The sequence below is a fragment of the Dicentrarchus labrax genome, unplaced genomic scaffold (assembly GCF_905237075.1).
Source record: "Dicentrarchus labrax unplaced genomic scaffold, dlabrax2021, whole genome shotgun sequence".
Lineage (NCBI taxonomy): Eukaryota > Metazoa > Chordata > Actinopteri > Moronidae > Dicentrarchus > Dicentrarchus labrax.
In genome coordinates, this window is record NW_026136721.1 from 24894639 (window position 1) to 24906871 (window position 12233).

General features: G+C 38.0%; 2 protein-coding genes across 3 annotated transcripts; one reads left to right on the forward strand and one right to left on the reverse strand.

Moving 5' to 3' along the window:
• Positions 1-810: 810 nt before the first annotated feature.
• aptx (aprataxin) lies at positions 811-3917 on the reverse strand. The gene is made up of 7 exons (XM_051384844.1): positions 3711-3917; positions 3004-3050; positions 2544-2822; positions 2368-2427; positions 2003-2229; positions 1376-1479; positions 811-1286 (listed from the first exon to the last, which is right to left on the reverse strand). Exons 1-7 carry the CDS (start codon positions 3838-3840, stop codon positions 1123-1125), a joined length of 1011 nt encoding a protein of 336 aa, XP_051240804.1. The 5' UTR covers positions 3841-3917; the 3' UTR covers positions 811-1122.
• An 8-nt stretch (positions 3918-3925) lies between these two features.
• Positions 3926-12134, forward strand: dnaja1 (DnaJ heat shock protein family (Hsp40) member A1). 2 transcript variants are annotated; one of them, XM_051384841.1, is made up of 9 exons: positions 3926-4039; positions 5558-5709; positions 6133-6319; positions 7470-7574; positions 7825-8052; positions 8159-8273; positions 9000-9115; positions 9608-9708; positions 10113-12134. In XM_051384841.1, exons 2-9 carry the CDS (start codon positions 5578-5580, stop codon positions 10338-10340), a joined length of 1212 nt encoding a protein of 403 aa, XP_051240801.1. In that variant the 5' UTR covers positions 3926-4039; positions 5558-5577; the 3' UTR covers positions 10341-12134. The 2 variants fall into 2 exon arrangements, with proteins under 2 accessions (XP_051240801.1, XP_051240803.1); XM_051384843.1 differs by having other exon boundaries at positions 3935-4028.
• Positions 12135-12233: the final 99 nt, after the last annotated feature.

Here is a 12233-nt window from a genome sequence, read left to right on the forward strand (position 1 = left end):
AGTTTCCCTGTCCGAACACAACCAACCAGGGAGTGATGGAGGTGTCAATTAAGAACTGTCTGTCAACACCCACACAGTCCAGGAAAGAAACCACAAGTGTGTGGGTGGACTATGGGTGCACAGGGGCTACTCTCTCTCCTCCTTGCAACATTTCAGACAGATTCAAGCTGTGTAAAACTTCAGCAGTTGCTGACTTAGAAAACTTCAACTATGATGCGGTAACAACTGTCTAATGCAAATATAAGCAAATTTCTCTGGCACAAAAATTATTGTTCTAAACACTCAAACTCCGCTGAATTTTGTTCTTACTATACTATTTTTGTTTTCAAAGCATCAGATCTGACAGCAAGACAGAATGGAATAAGATGGGTAATCTCCGAAGCATCCCACTCAGCAATCACACTTAGCTGTTTCCAGGATAACATGCAAATTCATTATTCCAAACCTATTTTCAGTTTCCAAAGTTTTGTAGTTAGCTGCCTGCGACTCCGGCTGTTAGAGGGCTTGTGAAACCAAGATAACTAATCTGGTGCCTGATATTTGTTGAAGGCTTCTCATCTTTTCTTTAGACATATAAACAGGTGGTCTTTATGATTCATTTAGGACAGAGCTTCCCAAACTCATACACAGCTGCATAAAATGTAGTACTGTGATTCTGCCATTTTCCACAATCTTCCATAAAAGCTGAAAATATATACAACTATTAGTGAGTCAAAGCTACATTTGGACTATGACAATAAAATTACGCTGGTGTTGTACTATCAGGGAAGACATGCTATAATTTAAAATAATAAAAAAATCAGTAGCCAGTTCTTAGAAAACATGTATTACAACAAACTTAAACATATTTGAACATGTGGGAACCATAGATGCCATATTACAAAAAACTGATGAAATCTAACATAAGTGACCTTCCTCTTACATCTAATAAAAAATGACAAGTTGAAAATGCAACTAAAGCTATAGATGGAGATTGTATTCTGGTCACATTATTCAATTTTTTAATGAAACAAGTTTTATAAGAACATGAATCAAAATGAACAACAACAAAAATAACGCCTAGCACACTGGAGTCCTAGGTTGAATGCATAAACGTCCTGACCCAGTGTATCCTTCTTGAGGTCACTTTCTTAACTGGGGAAAGTGAGACTTCAGGTGTTCCTTCAGAGCTGGAATAGTTGGAAGCTCTCTGTGACACATGTGACAGCGGAGAGGTAGTTTCAACAGCTCACTGGTTCCTTCTTTGACAGCGACCTTTCCATTTGTTTCAAGCATCTGAATGACATCTGCAGATAACAAACAAAAGGAACTCATGCAGTAATGGACACAATGTAATACTGTGGAACTTAACTACTCATAAAAGTGTTGCTCTCACCATGGGAATCAATGAAATAGTCGGAGGTGAATGAATTCCAGTGCTTTTTGTTTTTTAAACAAGGAGAGTCAAAGTCTTGGCTGATCACATGGAGGTGTACATGGCTGTAAAAGAGAATATACACAAAATTGTAATTATTTTGTGTGTCCCCATCAAACACGTGCCGATTCTCATCCACGTGAACTTCAGGCTTGAACTCTTCCATTCCCATTTATTGCAAATTGTGCATACTTTATATTGCTGCCAATCATTTCTCAAAGCTTTTCAGCCTGATGTACTGGGGTGATTAACTCATATGAACACAATTCAGCGCACTGGTAGCTCACGGTACATGAGAATTTATCACATATCAAGACTGAGTTCTTATCACAGCAGCCCGGGTTTGAATCTGGCCTGAGCCCTTGGCTGCATCGCATACCCTCTCTCTACCCTACCTTTTGCAAAGTGCCTTACTTTGGCTGTAATGTGTAAGGCAGGGCAATGAAAGTGCATTTGTATAGCACATTTCCTAGAAAATACAATTTAGAGTGCTGGAAATACAAAACACACATTATAAAAGGTCAGGAACCATTTAAAAGGAAAAGACAGAGAAATAAATGCTGCACAATTCAAACAGTGATTATTCACCTCATACTGGGGATAGCATGGTACCCTGTGCGGAAGCGTAGCGAGCTAGCATCCGGGCACTGCTGAACCATCTGATCAGCAACTTGATGCATGTGTTTCACCAGGTCGCAGTGCTCCTCGCGTAAGGCCTTCAGACTGGAAATGGACTGCCACGGGAGGACCAGCCAGTGGTAGCGAGCTTTAGGGTATTTATCTTTGATTACTACTACTTTATCATCCTTGTACACCTACAAAAAAAAAAAAGAGGACAGTGATTTTTAATATTCTTAGACTTAACAATTAAGTCATGCAGTGACAAATCAAGCAGGGATCTAGATCAATAAGCATCACACCAACGGTAAATCTTATTTTTTTACAATAGCTACCTGCATCTTTGGGTCTTGCATTGACTCCTTCAGACCTTGGCTCCAATGTCCAGCAATTCCCTGCAACAAATTTAAGGTAACATGCTTTTGTAAAATATAATAATACTCATAAATGCTCTAGATTCAAGAGAAAAACATCATAAAAACAACATTTTATATACATGCACTTCTCTTACACTGCTTTTTGTGGCTTCTCCGTGGCTGACTGACGTGGGCACCTTTTCTGTCTGTTTGGCCGCTTTCATACCCGGAACCTCTCTGTGGCTCTCTCTGTCTACTGAAGCCGGCTCTCGTGGTCTTTTTGAGCGGTCTTGGCCCCCGGTCGGATCCTCCTTGAACTGTACAGTGTATTGGTGGAGCTGATTGACAATATGAAGCTTCTGTCCGGGCTTCATTTTGACCTCATTGCCCTTACCCACCACCACAGAGTCTATGGAGGTCGGGTTCAAGCCCAGCTTTGGAATAAAGATGGGAGATGACACACAGAGTGGTAAATAAGTAATCATTACTGCAGGCAAACTTAACACAATAATAATTCTTAAATTCAAAAGTAGATTAGATTAAAAGGTATTTAATAACACTCAGCATAACAACTGCTTCACAATGCCTTAAGAGTCCAAAATCAGTGTTTCTTACCTGTTTAACTTTGACATAACCTTTGTTGCATTCTGCTTTCAATTCAACTGGTTGAGAAGAGATAACATTTTGTACAAGTTAAAAATAGCTTTTAATACTTCTAGGAGATTTTTTTTTAAAACTTCAATATAGAGTATATGAAAGCTATATGATCATATACAGTACAAAACACACAAATATAAATAAACCTAATAACATGAATCTATGTGCAATGTTTATGAAATATGTGCAATATAGGGAAATCATTTCTGCTCCTGACCTGGCTGTACATTTAAAATCAGCCTGGATGTACATCTTATGAACGTAAAGATTTAGAAGATATAATTATTGTCTTTATGTTCACTGTTCAGTCATTTTCCTTCATAACGAATTTATGTGATACCATCACTTTCTTTCTTTCATTGTCCACTATTTTCTTTTATATGTTTTGACAACACAAATGGTTTCAATGCCATACCAATAAACCAAATGCAAACTGAACTGAAACTATATATATTGAAATGATATACACTGTAAATGACTGCAGGAACATTTCCCACCAGTATCAGCTTTAAACTGTGTCTCATCGTGTTTAACTGGGTGACATTTATGAATAAACTTTTATGACACTTTTCTTACATTTTCCTTTTTTTTTTTTTTTTTTTAATGCTGCAAGCTACTTGCTAACAGCAGCCAGTGTATCAAACACTAATATATCCTTACAGTACCTTGCTGCCGAGAGCATTTTCTGTCTTTAATAGTCGTTTCTGGGCCTCGACCCAGCACAACTGTCTGTAGGTGAGGCAGTCCAATGGGTCTATGATTGCCCTCCTCGCTAACAAGCCAGCAAATCGGCATCTTATCATCCTATGTAGAGATTTCTACCAGAGCGACAGACCCGCAGCCCACGCTTGTTGTTTTGGTGACTCTCGTCGCAAGAAATCGACGTCACTGGCTCAGGTCCATGCTAGAGGCGGGTTAGAAGATTCTGGAAGAGCCTCGAGAAGGTCTGCGCTGAACTGCCCGAAACACTGTCTTCATATAAGGTTGGGAACTAGTAAGTGAACTGTACATGTTTTGTTCGTACCAGTGTCGCGTTTAATGTTTTAAGTTTAACGGTAGAAGAAAGAAAAAAACTAGCCTGGCTAGCGTGTTAGCATTAGCTTGCTAAAGTACGCAGGGCCTGGTGGATATGAAACCTTGCGACTGTTTTCATCATGAGAGGGGTAACAGGTTGCTACTATATCTTCATTAAGTAATACTCAAACAAAGATAGACCGGTGGTTTTCATGGCGTGTAAAAAAAAAAAACAAGTGTGTTATATTTGAGCCTCTTTGTGTGTTGTTATTGTCCAATGTCTGCTGTGTAATCGTGATGTCAGACTCATAGTCCAAATATAAAAAAAAAAAAAGGCAGAAGATAACATTGTTGTTTACCAGTGCTGGGATGTAGCTGAGTACATTGAAACAAGTATCCGAGTACATATTAAAGGGGCTTTATTTACACTGACTGCGGTATATTTTAGAAGGAGATACTAGCTACATTTATCTGACAGTAATAGTTATTATTAGTTACTCAAAACATATGACCAGTTAATAAAATATGCATTGTTATAGATGAAAGGACCAAACAGTATACAGTTGTTAGAAGTAGCTATCATAAAACATTCACATGCTGCTCAGACAGTAATGAATCAGGAATAAAATCCAGTAATAATAAGATACAGGTATTAAACAAATCAAAGCTTCCTATTAAGAATTAATGTAACATACGTGCTTTTAAAGTACAAGCTTATGATTTTTTCCCCCTGACAGGTTCACACTGAGTTTCTGTTCATTGACAGTGGTTTCAGTTTCAATTCTCTGTCAACGCTTTAACATTGAGGGGACAGCGGGCAATGACAGCCTGATTTCCATATAATTTCCATACTGTGGAGGAAACAGACTTGTTTGGGGAGTTCCAGATTAACTTGTAGAAAGAATTGCTGTGAAAAAATGAAAGAAAAAAAAATAGGATTTGTCATTGAAAAACATATTAGAATCCAACAAAGTTTTATTTTTCAGTGGAACTTTTTCCAATGCCAGTTTTTATTTTTCCAGTCCAGGTTTTATTTTCAATGCCTGTATCTAAAGCCACTGTCCTGGCTCTATAGGGTGTACAACAGATGTGAATGAATAATTAGTAGCACTACAAAAACATCCTCATGGTGTCATTGTAGTGCACTTCTCATACATATACTATAGGTGAGCATTATACAGCAGCATGCTGTGAACCAGTAAGACCAGTGAGATGTTGACATTTTCATACAGGCATACATTGATATGCTTTGTTTTTGCATTTATAAAAGGAAGCTGGTTCCTCTTGTCACAACGACATATTAACGTAGCAACCTAAAACCATTTCATTCAAATTCTTACCGTTTTTTGTTCTTAGTTTAGAAGCTTAATATTGCTAGGCGAGGTCATTCTAGTGATACTATGTTTTTTTTTGTAAAGTTTGGAATATGTTTAAGAGCTAAACTGTAACTGAATATTTGGGTACGTATGTGTTTTACCCTCCTTTTTACTTTTTCAAGGTTATTCGTTAAAGACAAAGATGGTAAAAGAAATGGGCTTCTATAACACATTGGGTGTGAAACCTAATGCTACTCCTGACGAACTGAAAAGGGCCTATCGCAAACTAGCTTTGAAATATCACCCCGACAAAAACCCTACAGAGGGAGAGAAGGTAAGTATCTTTTAGTACACTCATAAACATTAACATTAGCAGCTATTTCATTTTTCTTGCATGGAAAGGGCAAATGTATACGGAAAAAATATATATTTCAATACTGTAAATACAGCTTTATTAATGTGAAAAATCTATCTGGATGTCAGATATTACTAAATCCATTGATCTAATGAGTAAGATGAAACCAGGTATGAGTAGTTTTTGTTTAATCTGTCTTTGTTTCTCTTTGGTAGATTTATCAAAATTTTCTTGTTGCATTTGTAGAGGCCATATAAAAGTATAAGAGTAGTATTTAAAGACCTCCCTTATTATTTTTCACACACTGTCAAAGAGCTGAATTTGTTTTAAGCAGCTGTATATTGCCAAAATGTTTCTTGACCCCCTTCAAAGAAGTATGTTGTTGTTTCTTATCTTTTCTAGTTCAAGCAGATCTCACAGGCATATGAGGTGTTGTCAGATGCCAAGAAGAGAGACCTTTATGACCGTGGAGGTGAAAAGGCTATAAAGGAAGGAGGGACTGGTGGTGGCGGCGGTGGCTGTGCATCGCCAATGGACATCTTTGACTTGTTTTTTGGTGGGGGCAGTCGGATGCACAGAGAGCGAAAAGGTAGGGGAGGAAATATTAGTGAAATAATCACTAAGCTGAGATGATGTTTGAAGTTTGTAAAGTGTCTGTATTTCTGGTTTGAAAGTTTTGCGATATGATTGAGTTATATAAATCAAGAGCCAGGGCCAGTTCTTTTGAGGAGGAAATTGCAGTGTTGAACACACTCAATTTACTGTTATGTTAGACCAAGAAAAGCAGCAAATTCTCACATTTGGGAACATGGAGTCATCAAATGTTTAACATTTTTGCTTGTAAATGAATGACAGTTAACCGGTTATCAAAATAGTGCTACTCATTTTCTTTCAATTGGTCAATTATCACAGCTCTATTAGATAAATTATTAGCAATAGTTCAGTGACAGTATATTGTTATCAGCATATGTCAGCCAATAAATGACAAGAAATTAAGGTACAGAAATGCCATCATCATTCTGTTTGTCTCTTGTTCACCAAAAACAAGTTTATTTTTTCAACTTTGTCTTGCCCAATACATTTATTGGATGCAATTGTTCAAAAAAAAAATGGGGAATTGTTTTAGGAACCTTATCCAAAATGTTTATTTATAGCCTGTAAAAATAAAATGAGTACTGGCTAATATATCATTTGATTTTTCACATATCAACATTGGTATCAGACTAAAAATCCCTGTACACAGTCGGCTATAAGCTCTACACTGGAACACGTTTGACATAAGCGGTTTTCATTTTCTCCCTGCAGCTGTTCTTTTAAAGGGAACAAAACAAGAATGAATCTTGAATCCATTTTTGTTTGTGAGGAATTACATTATATATATATAGCTCAAACACAGGACTGTGGAGCAAGCATGACAGACAAAGTCTTAAATGGCTGTACATCAACTATCTTATTTGTGACTTTGCAGTTTGGCTAATGAAAAACAGTTTCAAATGAAGAAGTAAACACACAACTGCTCCCCATCTGTAGCCGAGTGTCATCTTCCATTACTTATTATTTGTAGTTTAGAAATAGTAGCAGAAATAGGCTTGTTTATTTCAGCATATGTAATATGCAATATGAGAGGAAACTGATGCTATGGAACCAGAAACAAGGAGTGTGTATTGATGATTGAATGAAATTGCCAACTTTATTCCAAGAAACAGCATTGCTAAAGTCTGTGATTTGTTTTGCCCCAGGCAAGAACATTGTTCATCAGATTTCAGTGACACTGGAAGATCTTTATAACGGGGCTACAAGGAAACTTGCTCTCCAGAAGAATACCATTTGTGAGAGATGTGAAGGTACGTCTTTTGCTACGCGAGTTACTAGTCTTGTTAGCATCCATCACTGAACTTGTTAAGTAATCTGAGCAGGCTTTTCAGCACACACAGGCCATGATAAGGCTCTTTGTCCGATAACAAAGCAAGTCAGTCTTGTAAATGTAATCCAGTCCTTGCTCACCAGGTCACCAAAGCTTTATATAAACCTAAAACAAAAATAGCCTTCATCTTTGTTATTCAGCGTGCTGACAGTTTATTTTTTTCTTGGCAGGTCGTGGGAGTCGGAAAGGAGCCGCACAGGTGTGCATGACTTGCCATGGTACGGGCATGCAGGTTCACATGCACCAACTGTTACCAGGTATGGTCCAGCAAGTGTCCACAGTGTGCCACAGCTGTCAGGGCCAAGGACAGCGAATCAGCCACAAGGACCGCTGCAAAGCATGTGGGGGTCGAAAGATCCTGCGGCAGAAGAAGATTTTGGAGGTCCACATTGACAAAGGTGAGAGATAAGGGAGAGTTTTTCTAAATGCAACTGTCACTGACAGAAGACTGAAGCAGAAAACCAAATATTGCACATCCATCACCTGTTCACTAAACTGCCGCAGGAATGAGAGATGGCCAGAAGATCGTTTTCCATGGAGAGGGAGACCAGGAGCCAGGAATTGAACCAGGGGATATCATTATTGTCTTGGACCAGCGAGAGCATCCACAATTCACCAGGTAATATATTCCCTGTCAGCAAGTGTCTTTTATTTCTAATGCAATTACATCAGATACATGATATTATGCTTTTGGGGATAATAGGTGCAGGGTAGCATGGTGAAACGTGAGGAAGACAAAAAGTGCCGGAAGGGAGGTGTGCTGGAAAAATAAGCAGGCTTTTATTTGTAGATAAATAAAAGATAAAAGATTAAAAAAACATGTAAAAAGTAAAACGTGGAGAAAACAGCCCGGGTGCTGCCCCTCACAAAACAGGTCGTATTTCTAGTTCACAAGGGAACAAGAAATATATATTGTTTTCTTCACTTAATGTCTTTTTTTAAAATATGTCTTTAAGGAATACAATTAATTCTCGCTACTGTCTGTTTTAATTGATATTAGAACTATAAATTAAATTAAGAATACAAAATGAAACAGAAAGTCCACCTAGTACCACCAAGTAAAAAGTGAGGGAGTTGGTGCTTCCTTGCAAAGTAGAAGCATCAATTCTAGTCTGTAGAGGTCAGTAAAAATATTATTACTCAAAAGTCCCACTTGACATTGCATCCTGTTTGGAGTGGAACATGATTAAATTTAAATTAGACGAGTTACATTTTTATTAAATCTACCCACTAGTCATCATAGTAGTTGGCATGGTACCCTGTGATACATAGCAGCACACTCCCAACCACAGTCAACCCAGTAAAATCACCTCTGCTTTTTTTCCCCACGACTTGCTGTCATCAGGAAAGGAGAGGACCTGATCATGTCAATGGAGCTGCAGCTGGTTGAGGCTTTGTGTGGTTTCAAGAAGCCTGTTCAGACACTGGACAACAGAACTCTCCTCATCACCTCAAGTCCAGGTAACTATGTCTTTAAATACACAGCTCTTAAATTGCCAGATGTTTAGTTGGCGATCAGACTTAATGCCTTAAAGTGTCCTCTTTATACTTCTTGTTATTATTGTATGATTTATATTGAATATCAGTGAGTTGAGGGGTAAGCTTTCCCATTATTGGAAATGACCAGTGTATATAAAAGAATAAAGCATCTGTTTTAAATGTAAAAATCAAATCATCAAATGCCTCTCTGTACTAAAGCTTGTACCTCTCAATCAGTGTAGGCCACCCAACACCCAACCTTTACCATAAAACTACAAAGAATAAACCACAAACTCATTCTTAATCAGCTCAGTTACTTTAATAAAGAATAAATAAATGATGATCCAAGCCCCCCCCATGCATCCATCAGGCATTGGCAAGAGTATTTCAAATGACAACCGGATGTGGACTATAGTTTTCATGTTTTTAGTTTTTAATGATTAATGTGACTCATGTTTTGTTTTTTAATCACAGGGACATTGATCAAACCTGGAGACACGAAGTGCGTCTTAAATGAGGGGATGCCCATGCATCGCAGACCATTTGAGAAGGGACGCCTTATTATTAATTTCTCGGTAAGAAGTTTTTAAATATCCACTTTTTAATCGATCTCCCCTTTTATTTATCTATTTTTATTTTATTTTATGCATGCTTTCCTTAAAATAAATCAGTCACACACACACACACACACACACAAAATGCCCATACATGACTATCTGCACTATATAAACCCCCATCTTTCACTTTTACCCCATTCTCTGTGCGAGTCTTCATAATGTAAAGCTTGTCACACTGTCTTGTCTATCACATCTGTCCTATGTTATCACCTGTTATGTTTAGTCTTGGTTCACCAATGAAATACCAACGAACAGAAAAGAGAAGTCAGCGGTTTTACACATGAACCTCAATATATAAAACTGACAGTGCCGAATGGTTACATGGTTGTTGTAAGCAAATAGTTTACGGTTGCTTCCTGTAGGTGGTGTTCCCACAAGCCAATTTCCTGCCCAATCCGAAGCTGAAGGAGCTGGAGCGCTACCTCCCCGAAAAGCTGGATGCAGAACAGCCGGACAGTATGGACGATGACCTCTACATCTACGCCGACCTGGAGGACTGTGACTTGGAGAACAGAAAAAGACGCAACCATCAGTACTACTACATGGATGAAGACGACTGCACTGGAGGTGTTCAGTGCCAGACATCTTAAATAACAACTGGCCTGTTCTTATGCCACAAGCCCGCACCCTCATCTCTAAAGCAAGGCACCTTTTGGGATTTTTTTTGTGCACTTTTTATTTAATTACTTCTCTTAAAAATCGTAACTGTTTACTTGTTGAAGTTTTCTTTCAGGCTGATGCATAAACCTCATGATTTATTACAATACTTTTTGGATGGAGTAGAGTATCTTACAGTCACAGGACTACACTCGGATCTGGGTGAACAGGATTCCTTGTCATCTCTGGGACGTTTTTTTTTTTTTTTTTCCTTTTTTTTTTTCCCCAGTCACACTGTGATTAGAGTCGAGGGCTGATATTACAGGGGCTTCAGAAGAAAGAAAAACTTCTTTGTTTAAACAAAGACTGCCAGCTTGTCATGCAGTTACACTAAAGCGGATGCCAATACTAATATGAAAATAACCTTTTTTATAGTGTTACTAAATCAGTTGTTGTGAACCACTCGTTGATGACTTGTTCAATCTTGTGTGTGTGTGTGTGTGTGTGTGTGTGTGTGTGTGTGTGTGTGTGTGTGGTGAAGACTCAATCTTCAGACGGTGGCGGAGAGGGATGTGCATGGAGACTTGAGTTCAAACTTTTGTGCTGTTTTACCCTTTCAAGGGCTATTTTCTAGACATTTGTAAACAATCTTAAAAATGTGACAAGAAGATACAAGTTGGGTGTAAAGGTGATGATGATTCAGGCTTCGCAGTATGTAGGTTCAGGCCACTCAATTCTGCATTATTCCAACTGATATTTAAATTCTGTTTGTACTTTCGAGCTGCAATCATTCGTCTGTGGCGATGCGGCACATTTGTTTTTGTTTTGGAAACCTTGTGTTGAAAGCGGAAAATGTCATGTGTATATACAACACTGTTTGATATGAGCCAAATATGTCTGCAGTTAATGGCAGGGGCAGGTATTCAGAAACAAAATGTCAAAGATGAGTAAGTCACTTTATTTTTTCAAACAATTAACAGATTTGGGAGGGTTTCCGAGCACTGAAGCTAAGAAGGCATATTTTAACGTGATTCTATATTCCATATTTTATGTGCTTAAAGTTGCCTGATAACTCTGTAAACCTTCTTCTTGTAACAGGCCCATAATGCCTTAATGGCAAACGTTTTCCCTCTCTTTAAACAGTGCCAAGTGGCACCCAAGTTGTACAAAGAAGAATGGCTAATGTCTTGGTTTGTTTAGAAGTTGAGTGTTCTTGAGATTATTTCGGGTGTACGATTTTTTTAATCATTAGAAAATGAAGAGTTCAGTTATGTAAATTTGGAATTTCCATGACAAATTTTAATCATACTAGCAATTTAAAGTAGTTGATGGCTTTTTGCTCCTGTTGGCCCACAAGCTATTATGTGTGTCTTTTGTCATATTTCTAGTCCGAATTTTAAATGCCAAATGGGTCGGTGGGAGGTTATGGAGGGACTTAAAATCGGCACATCTGATACCTCATTGAAGTGTCTGCCTGTTTCAAAGCCTTATCATAACTTAACTTGAAGCTACATGATAATGCAGGTTTTGTTTTTTTTTCTTTCAGTGGTGACTTTGCCTTGGATATTGTAAACACACAACTATGCTCACCAGAAGGGAGATTAATTAAATTGTTTCACAATTGTTCTTGAAACAGATGCAAATTTATACGAGTACTCATAATGTCAGGGGAACTCTGCTTAATTGTCATCATGTTCTTAAATTTGACTGTATGCGTGTTAGGACCAATGATCTACTTGTTTATGCTCATGTTTTCTAATTAAATTCAGTTTAATGGTCTCTCTGGATTGTGGTATTACTATGTGTGATTTTGTTACTTTAGAATGAGTCATTTGTCTCTACAGACGCCACAGGTCGCCTTCCATGGCGTTCGCCTTGTTCAACCG

What these genes read in the sequence shown, in the direction of transcription:
- dnaja1 (XM_051384841.1), top strand. Translation starts at nt 5,578, where the DNA reads ATGGTAAAAGAAATGGGCTTCTATAACACATTGGGTGTGAAACCTAAT. An exon ending in CCTCATCACCTCAAGTCCAG is followed by an intron (nt 9,116 to 9,607) that starts GTAACTATGTCT and finishes TTTTAATCACAG; the next exon opens with GGACATTGATCAAACCTGGA. An exon ending in GCCTTATTATTAATTTCTCG is followed by an intron (nt 9,709 to 10,112) that starts GTAAGAAGTTTT and finishes TGCTTCCTGTAG; the next exon opens with GTGGTGTTCCCACAAGCCAA.
- aptx (XM_051384844.1), bottom strand. Translation starts at nt 3,840, where the DNA reads ATGCCGATTTGCTGGCTTGTTAGCGAGGAGGGCAATCATAGACCCATT. An exon ending in AAAATGCTCTCGGCAGCAAG is followed by an intron (nt 3,051 to 3,710) that starts GTACTGTAAGGA and finishes CTTCTCAACCAG; the next exon opens with TTGAATTGAAAGCAGAATGC. An exon ending in CATGCTATCCCCAGTATGAG is followed by an intron (nt 1,480 to 2,002) that starts GTGAATAATCAC and finishes TCTCTTTTACAG; the next exon opens with CCATGTACACCTCCATGTGA.